This window comes from Oncorhynchus mykiss, chromosome 32, assembly GCF_013265735.2.
Source record: "Oncorhynchus mykiss isolate Arlee chromosome 32, USDA_OmykA_1.1, whole genome shotgun sequence".
NCBI lineage: Eukaryota > Metazoa > Chordata > Actinopteri > Salmoniformes > Salmonidae > Oncorhynchus > Oncorhynchus mykiss.
Genome location: NC_050572.1, coordinates 10,260,034 through 10,272,935, shown reverse-complemented (window position 1 = coordinate 10,272,935; position 12,902 = coordinate 10,260,034). Strand labels below are relative to the sequence as shown.

The 12,902-nt window shown below is 44.6% G+C and overlaps 1 protein-coding gene across 37 annotated transcripts in view; it reads left to right on the top strand.

Moving 5' to 3' along the window:
- Positions 1-12,902, top strand: part of LOC110489370 (CLIP-associating protein 2) — a 110,487-nt gene that overhangs the window by 43,201 nt on the left and 54,384 nt on the right. For 35 of the 37 annotated variants that reach the window (XM_036971482.1, XM_036971483.1, XM_036971505.1 and 32 more), the window contains one exon: positions 8,004-8,074. In XM_036971482.1, coding sequence (XP_036827377.1) covers positions 8,004-8,074 — 71 coding nt within the window. Of the gene's footprint in view, positions 1-7,504; positions 7,828-8,003; positions 8,075-9,306; positions 9,476-12,902 lie in introns of those variants that run through there. The other 2 variants (XM_036971512.1, XM_036971510.1) reach the window with 2 other exon arrangements.

The window sequence follows — 12,902 nt, the reverse complement described above, 5'->3', positions numbered from 1 at the left end:
ATAGGGCTCCTGGTCAGTAATTGTTTAGTTTCCTATAGGGCTCCTGGTCAGTAATAGTTTAGTTTCCTATTGGGCTCCTGGTCAGTAATAGTTTAGTTTCCTATAGGGCTCCTGGTCAGTAATAGTTTAGTTTCCTATAGGGCTCCTGGTCAGTAATAGTTTAGTTTCCTATAGGGCTCCTGGTCAGTAATAGTTTAGTTTCCTATAGGGCTCCTGGTCAGTAATAGTTTAGTTTCCTATAGAGCTCCTGGTCAGTAATAGTTTAGTTTCCTATAGGGCTCCTGGTCAGTAATAGTTTAGTTTCCTATAGGGCTCCTGGTCAGTAATAGTTTAGTTTCCTATAGAGCTCCTGGTCAGTAATAGTTTAGTTTCCTATAGGGCTCCTGGTCAGTAATAGTTTAGTTTCCTATAGGGCTCCTGGTCAGTAATAGTTTAGTTTCCTATAGGGCTCCTGGTCAGTAATAGTTTAGTTTCCTATAGGGCTCCTGGTCAGTAATAGTTTAGTTTCCTATAGGGCTCCTGATCAGTAATAGTTTAGTTTCCTATAGGACTCCTGGTCAGTAATAGTTTAGTTTCCTATAGGGCTCCTGATCAGTAATAGTTTAGTTTCCTATAGGGCTCCTGGTCAGTAATAGTTTAGTTTCCTATAGGGCTCCTGGTCAGTAATAGTTTAGTTTCCTATAGGGCTCCTGGTCAGTAATAGTTTAGTTTCCTATAGGGCTCCTGGTCAGTAATAGTTTAGTTTCCTATAGGGCTCCTGGTCAGTAATGGTTTAGTTTCCTATAGGGCTCCTGGTCAGTAATAGTGTAGTTTCCTATAGGGCTCCTGGTCAGTAATAGTGTAGTTTCCTACAGGGCTCCTGATCAGTAATAGTTTAGTTTCTTACAGGGCTCCTGGTCAGTAATAGTTTAGTTTCCTATAGGGCTCCTGGTCAGTAATAGTTTAGTTTCCTATAGGGCTCCTGGTCAGTAATAGTTTAGTTTCCTATAGGGCTCCTGGTCAGTAATAGTTTAGTTTCCTATAGGGCTCCTGGTCAGTAATAGTTTAGTTTCCTATAGGGCTCCTGGTCAGTAATAGTTTAGTTTCCTATAGGGCTCCTGGTCAGTAATAGTTTAGTTTCCTATAGGGCTCCTGGTCAGTAATAGTTTAGTTTCCTATAGGGCTCCTGGTCAGTAATAGTTTAGTTTCTTATAGGGCTCCTGGTCAGTAATAGTTTAGTTTCCTATAGGGCTCCTGGTCAGTAATAGTTTAGTTTCCTATAGGGCTCCTGGTCAGTAATAGTTTAGTTTCCTATAGGGCTCCTGGTCAGTAATAGTTTAGTTTCCTATAGGGCTCCTGGTCAGTAATAGTTTAGTTTCCTATAGAGCTCCTGGTCAGTAATAGTTTAGTTTCCTATAGAGCTCCTGGTCAGTAATAGTTTAGTTTCTTATAGGGCTCCTGGTCAGTAATTGGGGAGTCCAGTGGATTTTGATGGTCCTTTACAGCCTTTTCTAATCCATTCACCTTCTCTTGAATTTGGCGTTGTTCTGCGTTTGTGTCAATTCCAACGGTGTTGTAGAGTGTTTTAAAATGGGTTGGCCATATGTCACCATTTTCTATCACTAATTCCACTTTTATTTTTAGGTTTTTCCCATTTTGCCAGAAGTTGTGTGTGTTTATGGGCTCCTCAATTAGTGTCAGCTGCTTGCTGTTCTGCTGTGCTTTTTTGGTTCTGAGTACGTTTATAGAGTTTTAAAGTCTCACAGTAATGAAGGTGTTATTCACCATTATTTGGGTCTCTGTGCTTTTGGTTGGAAAGTGTTTATGTTTTTTACTCATTGTTTTACAATCTGCATCAAACCAGTTGTCGTCTGTGGTCCTTTTTACATTTAATTTGGTCAATTTCAGTTGTGCTTCTTTTGCTGTTTTTTCGTGTGTGTGTGTGTGTGTGTGTGTGTGTATTTATTTATTTTCCCGGATATATGTGTGTGTGTGCGTATGTATGTATGTATGTATGTATGTATGTATGTATGTATGTATGTATGTCGGATGTTTTACGTACACTTAGGTTGGAGTCATTAAAACTCGTTTTTCAACCACTCCACAAATTTCTTGTTAACAAACTATAGTTTTGGCAAGTCGGTTAGGACATCTACTTTGTGCATGACACAAGTCATTTTTTCCAACAATTGTTTACAGACAGATTATTTCACTTATAAATTCACTATATCACAATTCCAGTGGGTCAGAAGTTATACACTAAGTTGACTGTGCCTTTAAACAGCTTGGAAAATTCCAGAAAACGATGTCATTCTCATAGGCTAATTGACATTATTTAAGTCAATTGGAGTTGTACCTGTGGATGTATTTCAAGGCCTACCTTCAAACTCAGTGCCTCTTTGCTTGACATCATGGGAAAATCAAAAGAAATCAGCCAAGACCTCAGAAAAAAATTGTAGACCTCCACAAGTCTGGTTCATCCTTGGGAGCAATTTACAAACGCCTGACGGTACCACGTTCATCTGTACAAACAATAGTACGCCAGTATAAACACCATGGGACCACACAGCCGTCATACCGCTCAGGAAGGAGACGCGTTCTGTCTCCTAGAGACAATGTCAGCCTTTACGCCATGTCTCCAGTTGAATGATGACGTCAACATCTAACCTCTTCAGTCTAAAGGTTGAGGAGTCTAGGCCCTGAATGTTCCACATGTTAACTGATAGGGATTTCATGTTGCAAGAAGAGAGAATAACACTGTATAAAAATACAATAACTATTAACTGCTAAGTTGTTAAGAGTGAGATAAACAGGATACCAGCAAACATTTGTTCTGATATGTGTGTATGTGCGTGTTAAGTGCTGATGTATTGGAGGAGCTGTTTAATCCACTCAATCCTCCATACTTCTCCTGTTCTCTATGAACCTCCACGTAGCTACACTGGTCCTGCTGTTGGGCCCTGTGGAGGGGAGGGGGCCCTGTGGAGGGGGCCCTGTGGAGGGGAGGGGGCCCTGTGGAGGGGAGGGGGCCCTGTGGAAGGGAGGGGGCCCTGTGGAGGGGAGGGGGCCCTGTGGAGGAGAGGGGGCCCTGTGGAGGGGAGGGGGCCCTGTGGAGGGGAGGGGGCCCTGTGGAGGAGAGGGGGCCCTGTGGAGGAGAGGGGGCCCTGTGGAGGAGAGGGGGTCCTGTGGAGGGGAAGGAACCCTGTCTGGGCCAGGGGACTGCCTCTGGTCTGGTAGAGGTGGTGGTCTGTTGCGGGGTAGTAGACTGGGACCGGTCCAGTCTGGCTAAGCCGATGGAGGTGGTGATGCTCTGGTGGTGGGTGGGGCCTGTGGGGGTGCGCTGGGTCTGGTGGGGGCTTGGAGCTCCTTGGTGGTGCAGTGGTCTGGTAGGGGTCTCTGGGTGGTCCTCTGTCCAGTGCGGCATGGGGTGTTTTGTCTACCAACTGCCACGTCCTTTAGAGACTTGACAAACATCCCTACTGTCTGCTTCCTCGGGTGGGAGTGGTCGTGCAGATGCTCTGGGGTGATTGTTGGGTGGTGAGCAATGTGTACATTCGGGAGTAGGCCACACCCTCTGGTGATGTCAGCTTTGATTTTCTGAATGGGGCAGCGGAGTGGAGATGGTGAGGCCCTCTCTGCTACTCTATTGATCAGGCTGCCTACTCTCTCCTTCTCCTCTCGCAGGTTGTTGGTGCCTGTGGTGAATAATTAATGTAGCCTGGTGTGACTAAGTCAGGCTGGGACAGGATGTGGAGTGCATCCTGTGTTTTTGCGGGGGTGGACACATCTCTGTAGTAGGTGTCCGCATATGAAACTCCTTGTTGACTGGGGGTGTGGGTAAAGGGTGTTTAGTATGGGGGGGGGGGGGGGGGGGACTCCTCACGGTGGCCTTTACCTCCTCTAGATCTGTGGTAAGACTCTCTCTTCACAGTGGTCTTTACCTCCTTCAGAGCTGTGGTAAGGCTCTCTCTTTACGGTTTACCTCCTCTAGAGCTGTGGTAAGACTCTCTCCTCACGGTGGTCTTTACCTCCTCTAGAGCTGTGGTAAGACTCTCCTCATGGTGGCCTTTACCTCTAGAGCTGTGGTAAGACTCTCTCCTCATGGTGGCCTTTACCTCCTCTAGAGCTGTGGTAAGGCTCTCTCTTCACGGTTGACCTGTTCTAGAGCTGTGGTAAGGCTCTCCTCATGGTGGCCTTTACCTCCTCTAGAGCTGTGGTAAGACTCTCTCCTCACGGTGGCCTTTACCTCCGCTTGCGCTGCCCCAGTGACCATGTTGAAATGATGGGGAGAAGGGTGAGGAACGAGGGTGGAGATGAAGGGTGAGGAACGAGGGTGGAGATGAAGGGTGAGGAACGAGGGTGGAGATGAAGGGTGAGGAACGAGGGTGGAGATGAAGGGTGAGGAACGAGGGTGGAGATGAAGGGTGAGGAACGAGGGTGGAGGCCTGGTGGTTAAGACGAGAGGTCGCTGGTTCGGGTCCCCCAGTCGACTGGGTCTGTTGATTTGCCCTTGAGCGGGGCGCTCAACCCTGGTTGCTCCGGATGGGACAGTCTGCTAGATGACTGGAACGTAATGTAATATAATATAATAACACATAATGTAAATGTTGAGCAGCTTCACTGCAGGTGAATTGTATGTTGTATATAAAACATTTGATATAAAAATAAATATTATGTAAAAAATTGGATATAAAAATAAATATTATTATGTAAAATTTGTATATAAAAATAAATATTATTATGTAAATTGGATATAAAAAATAAATATAATGTAAAAATTGGATATAAAAATAAATATTATTATGGAAAAATTGGATATAAAAATTTGAGAGTGGACGATTGGGGAAGGAAGGGGGAAAAGGAAATGAGAGTAAAAAAGAGAAAGATTGAGTCTTCACAGCGGTTGTCTTGCTTTCAGAAACAGAAAATGGTTGTTAGTAAGCCTCACCATATGTGTTTTAGCCTGGAGGGAGGGAGGGAGGGATGGGAGGAAGAGGAGAGGAGGAAGGGAGGGATGGGAGGAAGAAAAGAGGATGGGAGGGAGGGAGAGGAGAGGAGGAAGGGAAGGATGGGAGGGAGGGAGGGATGGGAGGAGAGGAGGGAGGGATGGGAGGAAGAGGAGAGGAGGGAGGGGAGGAAGAGGAGAGGAGGAAGGGATATCTATGATAAATGTGACATTCTTAGGAAAAGAAAGGAGTGAGAAAGGGAGAGACAGAGGGAGTAAATATGCTGAGATGAAGAGGAGGGAGCGGCAGTTTTCGTTCCCTGTGCTGGCAGCGCCAAAGCCCCTCCCCTGTGTGTGTGTGTGTGTGTGTGTGTGTGTTTCTTTCTGTCTGAGGTTATGTAAAGGTAATCCACACTACGAAGATGGAAGGTTGCAATGTCGTTTTTTCGTTACAAAATACGCTCCGGCATTCAACATTTTTATTTTTATTTAACGAGGCAAGTCAGTTAAGAACACATTCTTATTTACATTAAACTGCCTACCAACAGGCAAAAGGCCTCCTGCGGGGACGGGGGCCTGGGACTAAAAAAATATTGGACAAAACTCATCATAACGAGACAACACTACATAAAGAGAGACCTAAGGCAACAACATAGCAAAGCAGCAACACATGACAGCATGGTAGCAACATAACAACATGGTCACAACATAACAACAACCTGGTAGCACCACAACATAACAACACAACATAACAACAACATGGTAGCACCACAACATGGTAGCAGCACAAAACATAGTACAAACATTATTAGGCACAGACAGAAGCACAAAGGGCAAGAAGGTAGAGACAACAATACATCACACAAAGCAGCCACAACTGTCAGTAAGAGTGTCCATGATTGAGTCTTTGAATGAAGAGGTGGAGATAAAACTGTGCAGTTTGAGTGTTAGGCCTCACTCCCCCCTATCTGAGATATCTACTGCAGCCCTCATCCTTTCAGCTCATTCCAGTCGCTAGCTGCAGCGAACTGAAAAGAGGAGCGACCCAGGGATGTGTGTGCTTTGGGGACCTGTAACAGAACGTGACTGGCAGAACGGGTGTTGTATGTGGAGGATGAGGGCTGCTGTAGATATCTCAGATAGGGGAGAGTGAGGCCTAAGAGTATTTTGTAAATAAGCATAAACCAGTGTATCTTGCGACGGGTATACAGAGATGACCAGTTTACAGAGGAGAATAGAGTGCAGTCCTATGTAAAGAGCATTGGTGGCAAATCTGATGGCCGAATAATTTTGTACTTCCTGAATATTGAGACGCGCAGTATCATTCCTTCCACAGCTGTGGAGGCAGTGTTGTCTCTTGGTTCCTTGATCTGGTCTATTGGCCATTTGTCAAAGTAATCTATTTTTGCATTGATAACCAAATATAATCTCAGTGACTGTGACTCAGTGACTGGGGCGGCAGGGTAGCCTAGTGGTTAGAGCAGTAACCGGAAGGTTGCAAGTTCAAATCCCAGAGCTGACAGGGTACAAATCTGTCGTTCTGCCCCTGAACAGGCAGTTAACCCGCTGTTCCTAGGCCGTCATTGAAAATAAGAATTTGGTCTTAACTGACTTGCCTAAAGGTTAAAAAAAGGTTTAAAAAAACAAAAGAATCCACCCCAAAAGGTATTTTGTTTATAAGTAATAACTAGTGATTCTAGGCTATTGTGAAATGGTAGAACCTGCTGTAGCTAACTAGCCAGCCATGCTTTTTCTCCATGACCAAAACTAACTAGCTAGCCATGTGCTTTTTCTCCATGACCAAAACTAACTAGCTAGCCATGTGCTTTTTCTCCATGACCAAAACTAACTAGCTAGCTAGCCATGTGCTTTTTCTCCATGACCATAACTAACTAGCTAGCCATGTGCTTTTTCTCCATGACCAAAACTAACTAACTAGCTAGCCATGTGCTTTTTCTCCATGACCAAAACTAACTAGCCATGTGCTTTTTCTCCATGACCATAACTAACTAGCTAGCCATGTGCTTTTTCTCCATGACCAAAACTAACTAGCCATGTGCTTTTTCTCCATGACCATAACTAACTAGCTAGCCATGTGCTTTTTCTCCATGACCAAAACTAACTAACTAGCTAGCCATGTGCTTTTTCTCCATGACCAAAACTAACTAGCCATGTGCTTTTTCTCCATGACAATAACTAACTAGCCATGTGCTTTTTCTCCATGACCAAAACCTGGAGTTCTATTTTAGCTGACATGGGAACACAAGCAGCATATTAAACTGGGATAATGTTTTAAGTTGTTTTATGTTTTATAATTCACCTTTTATTAAACTCGCAGGTCATTTCCCATCACTGGATGTCGATTGGGGGGGGTATATGTCCAATATAACCCCCGGGGTGCATTATTGCTATTACAAACTGGTCACCAAAGTAATTAGAGCAGTTTTAAAAAAGTAATGTTTTCTCACGGCACGTCATGCAAAATACACTCAAAGCATGAGTTTCTCTCCTCCTGTTTCTTTCTTCCCCCGTTCCCCCTCCCTTTCTTGCCCCCTCCCTTCTTCCCTCTCTCCCTCTCTCCCTCCGTCTCTGTGAGTCACTGCACCATGTTGGATACAAAGAGCAGAGGACTCGTGTGACACTAGTATGGGAGCTACCGCTACGCTACGTAGCAACACGCCGACCCATTAAACATCCCACATGGAAATGCTGCTGCTACTCTTATTTGGATATCGGCTAGGCTACACTATGCTAATTCAGAGCATTAATCAATATGGAAATGATAATGTCGGCTAATTGTTGAGCGGTGTGGAATTGCTTTGCAGTTGAGGAGCCTGGCACTACGCTAATCATCAGAAATCAGGAGAGCTAAGCCGTCAGGGGTTTTGACTGCCAAGAGGACGGTGTGTATACACACACGTGTGTTTTTGCTCTGGTCTTGTTGTTTTTCATGTCAACCTTGACATTGAGGATGGTGTGTGTGTGTTGTTGCAAACAGGTGCATCGATATGTGCTACACTTGTGTGTTGTTGTGCATGCAGATGTGTGTATTCTGACATTTCCCGTCTCTTGTCTACAGGTTACAGACAATATATGGGCGTTTTGACGAAGCTTTGAATTCTGGGAACATGGCTCTCAGCCCCAGTCACGGTGAGTCCCTCCCTCACCACCTCTTCACCTTGGCTTTCTCTGATGTTTGTCCTTTTATGCCCGTATGGAGCAGGAGATGTGGTATGACGGATCCTGTGTGTTTGTGTGTTTGTGGGGGGGGGGGTGTGTTAAAGACTGCCCAATAGGATTACCTGTCTAATCTCTCAGGAGTTTTCAGATATCTGGCATCTGCTTGGACCAGATCCCTGCCTAGCAACACCAGAACTCCTGTTCTTATCTGTCAGTTGGGTTGTCTGTAGTTTGGCTGTAGAGTTGTAGTTTGGCTCTACAGTTGTAGTTTGGCTCTACAGTTGTAGTTTGGCTCTACAGTTGTAGTTTGGCTCTACAGTTGTAGTTTGGCTCTAGTTTGGTTTATAGGCAATTTCTAAGTTAGTTAGTTTGGTTTTTACATTGTAGTTTGGTTATAAAGATTTGCAGTTGTGGTCTACCATCTGTCTTCAGTTGTCTGCAGTGTTGTATTTTATTAGTTTTGTAATCTGTCTGTTCCTTAGTCAGTCTCTCTACACTGTTTGTTTATTCTGAAGAGGTTAGAGGCTGGGTGTGAGGGTATGGTTGCTATGATACCGTCTCCAGTGGCAGCATGGGCTGATTGGGATTAACCCTGGGACCCCCGAAGGGTTTCAGTTCAGATCCCTCCAGAGAGGGCAGTGAGCTTTGGGCCCCTGATCTACATACAGAGACACTGAAAGGTTAGATGTACCTCTCATTCTGTGTATATATGAAGAAACCAGACTCTGTGTTTTCCCCCTGAAAAACAGTAACTCAAAGCTCCAACCTGAGGACACAGCACACACATTTAGCCAATCAGACCACAGAAAAGCAGGATGCAGCCAGAGTGAAACCAGAGAGAGAAGAGTTTCTGTACACTGTTACTATGGCTGTCGGGGACGAGGGAGGGATGGTCTGTGTGATCTTTTGCTCTGGAGTGAAATCATACTGGGGAGATACTCGTGCCGGTCTCTGAGTGCCTTACAATGTCTGTCTGGGGATAGTTTGAGTCATTCTGTTTTGGCTTTCTTCTTTCTCTCGCTCTCTCTGTCTCTCTCTCTCTGTCTCTCTCTCTCTCTGTCTCTCTCTGGCTCTCTCTCCGTCTCTCGCTCTCTCTCTGTCTCTCGCTCTCTCTCTGTCTCTCAGTTAGACTGGTTTTGGGACTGAAACTCACATTTTAAAGTGTGTGGGTGTGTCACTGCCACTGGCTCCTCCCACTTTCTCTCTCTGACCTGGAAATGGAATGTCTTCTCCTCCTTTCCTCTCCTCATCTCCTTGTTTCATATCCTTCTTTCCTCTCCTCATCTCCTTGTTTCCAAGTCTCACAGATTTCCATCGTATTGCGTCCATCTCCAAAACGAAGACAACCCAAGAGAATCATCCTTCCTCATAGTACTGTATTTAAACATATTGTTATGGCATTGTTACAGCAATTTTGCTATCAAGGCATGTTTATGGCATGTCTACACCTTTCGGTGCTTCTACACCTGCATTGCTTGCTGTTTGGGGTTTTAGGCTGGGTTTCTGTACAGCACTTTGAGATATCAGCTGATGTACGAAAGGCTATATAAATACATTAGATTTGATTTATTTTTATTTTTTTTATTTTTGTAGAGCCTTTTCAACTACTATGGCGTATTGTCTTGGTAATGCTGTTGATATTTTGTCCGTGTGTAGTGTCGAGCCAGACAGTTTGTGTGGATTAGAGCTGTGTCTGTCACATTGGCCTGCTTTCTGGCCAGCTGTGAAAATGTCTAACTTGTGTTGCTGTTTATAAGATGTGATTCTGCAGTTTAGAACAGATTACTACACACACACACACACCCTTAATCAACGTTTATTGTCCTCGTACTCAGATTGGTAGATGTAATTGCAGGTGCAATTCATGTAATGCTTGTGTTTCTAGCTCTTAACAGTGCAGTAATATCTAGCAATAATAAATAAATCCTTCTGAAAAATACAAATAAATTAAGAAATATCAGCAAGCAATGTCCGAGACCGAAATATATGATATTTCTTAATTTATTTGTATTTTTCAGAATGATCTCTAAGGTGCAGGGTAGATTACCGGGTGGTAGCCGGATATATATATATATATTTGTGTAAAGACCGCATAGACAGTATATGAATAGTGTATATAGACAGTATGTGAATAGTGTTTATAGACAGTATAGACAGTATGTGAATAGTGTATATAGACAGTATGTGAATAGTGTTTATAGACAGTATTTGAATAGAAAAGGGGTGTACAGCAGTAGTTATATAGGATGAACCTTGACTAGAATACAGTATATACATATGAAGTGTACAACAGTAGTTATATAGGATGAACCATGACTAGAATACAGTATATACATATGAAGTGGACAGCAGTAGTTATATAGGATGAGCCTTAACTAGAATACAGTATATACTGTTTTACTCACTTCATATGTATGTAAACATGATTAATGTGACCCTTGTTCAATGACTCTATGTACACAGGGCAGCAGTCTCTAAGGTGCAGGGTAGAGTACCGGGTGGTAGCCGGATAGTAACAGTGACTAAGGCCAGGGCAGGGTACTGGGTGGAGGCCGACTAGTGGTGACTATTTAACAGTCTGAGGGCCTGGGGTGGCAGGTAGCCTAGTGGTTAGAGTTTTAGGCCAGTAACCGAAAGGTTGCTAGATCGAATCCCCGAGTTGACAAGGTAAAAATCTGTCGTTCTGCCCCTAAAACAAGGTAGTTAACCCACTGTTCCCCGGTAGGCCGTCATTGTAAATATGAATTTGTTCTTAACTGACTTGCCAGGTTAAATAAAGGTTAAGTTAAAAAAAAAAAAAAAATTAAATATAGAAGCTGTTTTAATCAGTCTCGCTGTCCCAGCGTTGATGCACCTGTACTGTCTCCTTCTAGAGGTTAGCGGGGTGAAGAGGTCGTGGCTCGAGGTCCTTGATGATCTTCTAGATGTAGTGGGGTGAATGAACAGGTCGTGGTTTCGGATGGCTGAGGTCCTTGATGATCTTCTAGATGGTACCAGGGTGAACAGGCCGTGGTTTGGGTGGCTGAGGTCCTTGATGATCTTCTTGGCTGGTCTCTGAATGCCGTAGCATCTCTGTGTCTGTCTGGGGATAGTTTGAGTGAATCTGTTTTAGCATTTTCTTCTCTCTTGCTCTCGCTGTCTGTGTGGTCTAGTGATATACAGTAGCCGTCTGTGTGTTCTAGGGATTTACAGTAGCCGTCTGTGTGGTCTAGGGATTTACAGTAGCCGTCTGTGTGGTCTAGTTATTTACAGTAGCTGTCTGTGTGGTCTAGTGATTTACAGTAGCTGTCTGTGTGGTCTAGTGATTTACAGTAGCTGTCTGTGTGGTCTAGTGATTTACAGTAGCTGTCTGTGTGGTCTAGTGATTTACAGTAAGCTGTCTGTGTGGTCTAGTGATTTACAGTAAGCTGTCTGTGTGGTCTAGGGATTTACAGTAGCTGTCTGTGTGGTCTAGTGATGTACAGTAGCTGTTTGTGTGGTCTAGGGATTTACAGTAGCTGTCTGTGTGGTCTAGGGATTTACAGTAGCCGTCTGTGTGTTCTAGTGATTTACAGTAGCCGTCTGTGTGTTCTAGTGATTTACAGTAGCTGTCTGTGTGGTCTAGTGATTTACAGTAGCCGTCTGTGTGGTCTAGTGATGTACAGTAGCTGTTTGTGTGGTCTAGGGATTTACAGTAGCTGTCTGTGTGGTCTAGGGATTTACAGTAGCCGTCTGTGTGTTCTAGTGATTTACAGTAGCTGTCTGTGTGGTCTAGTGATTTACAGTAGCTGTCTGTGTGGTCTAGTGATTTACAGTAGCTGTCTGTGTGGTCTAGTGATTTACAGTAAGCTGTCTGTGTGGTCTAGTGATGTACAGTAGCTGTCTGTGTGGTCTAGTGATTTACAGTAAGCTGTCTGTGTGGTCTAGTGATGTACAGTAGCTGTCTGTGTGGTCTAGTGATTTACAGTAAGCTGTCTGTGTGGTCTAGGGATTTACAGTAGCTGTCTGTGTGGTCTAGTGATGTACATATAAAGGCTAGTGCTGCCCCCCTGTGGACACAGACTCATTTGGCAGAGCATTGTAAACATTTCAGTGTTTTCTGTGTGTGTGCGCTTGCATTCAGGCTTTTCTTACAATGCTCCACCAAATGTGTTGCTGGGTGGCATTTTTGTGTGTGAGGTTCTCAGCGGATTATATATATATATATATATATATATATATATATATATATATATATATATATATATATATATATATTATAATGGTTTTATTTCTGCCTGAGCAGCCTCTCGATTTCTCTAGACGGGTTGGTTATAACTGGGCCTCAGGCTCTCTAGACGGGTGGGTTATAACTGGGCCTCGGGCTCTCTAGACGGGTGGGTTATAACTGGGCCTCGGGCTCTCTAGACGGGTGGGTTATAACTGGGCCTCGGGCTCTCTAGACGGGTGGGTTATAACTGGGCCTCGATCTTTCTAGACGGGTGGGTTATAACCGGGCCTCGGACTCTCTAGACGGGTGGGTTATAACTGGGCCTCGGGCTCTCTAGACGGGTGGGTTATAACCGGGCCTCGGGCTCTCTAGACGGGTGGGTTATAACCGGGCCTCGATCTCTCTAGACGGGTGGGTTATAACCGGGCCTCGATCTCTCTAGACGGGTGGGTTATAACTGGGCCTCGGGCTCTCTAGACGGGTGGGTTATAACTGGGCCTCGGGCTCTCTAGACGGGTGGGTTATAACCGGGCCTCGATCTCTCTAGACGGGTGGGTTATAACCGGGCCTCGGACTCTCTAGACGGGTGGGTTATAACTGGGCCTCGGG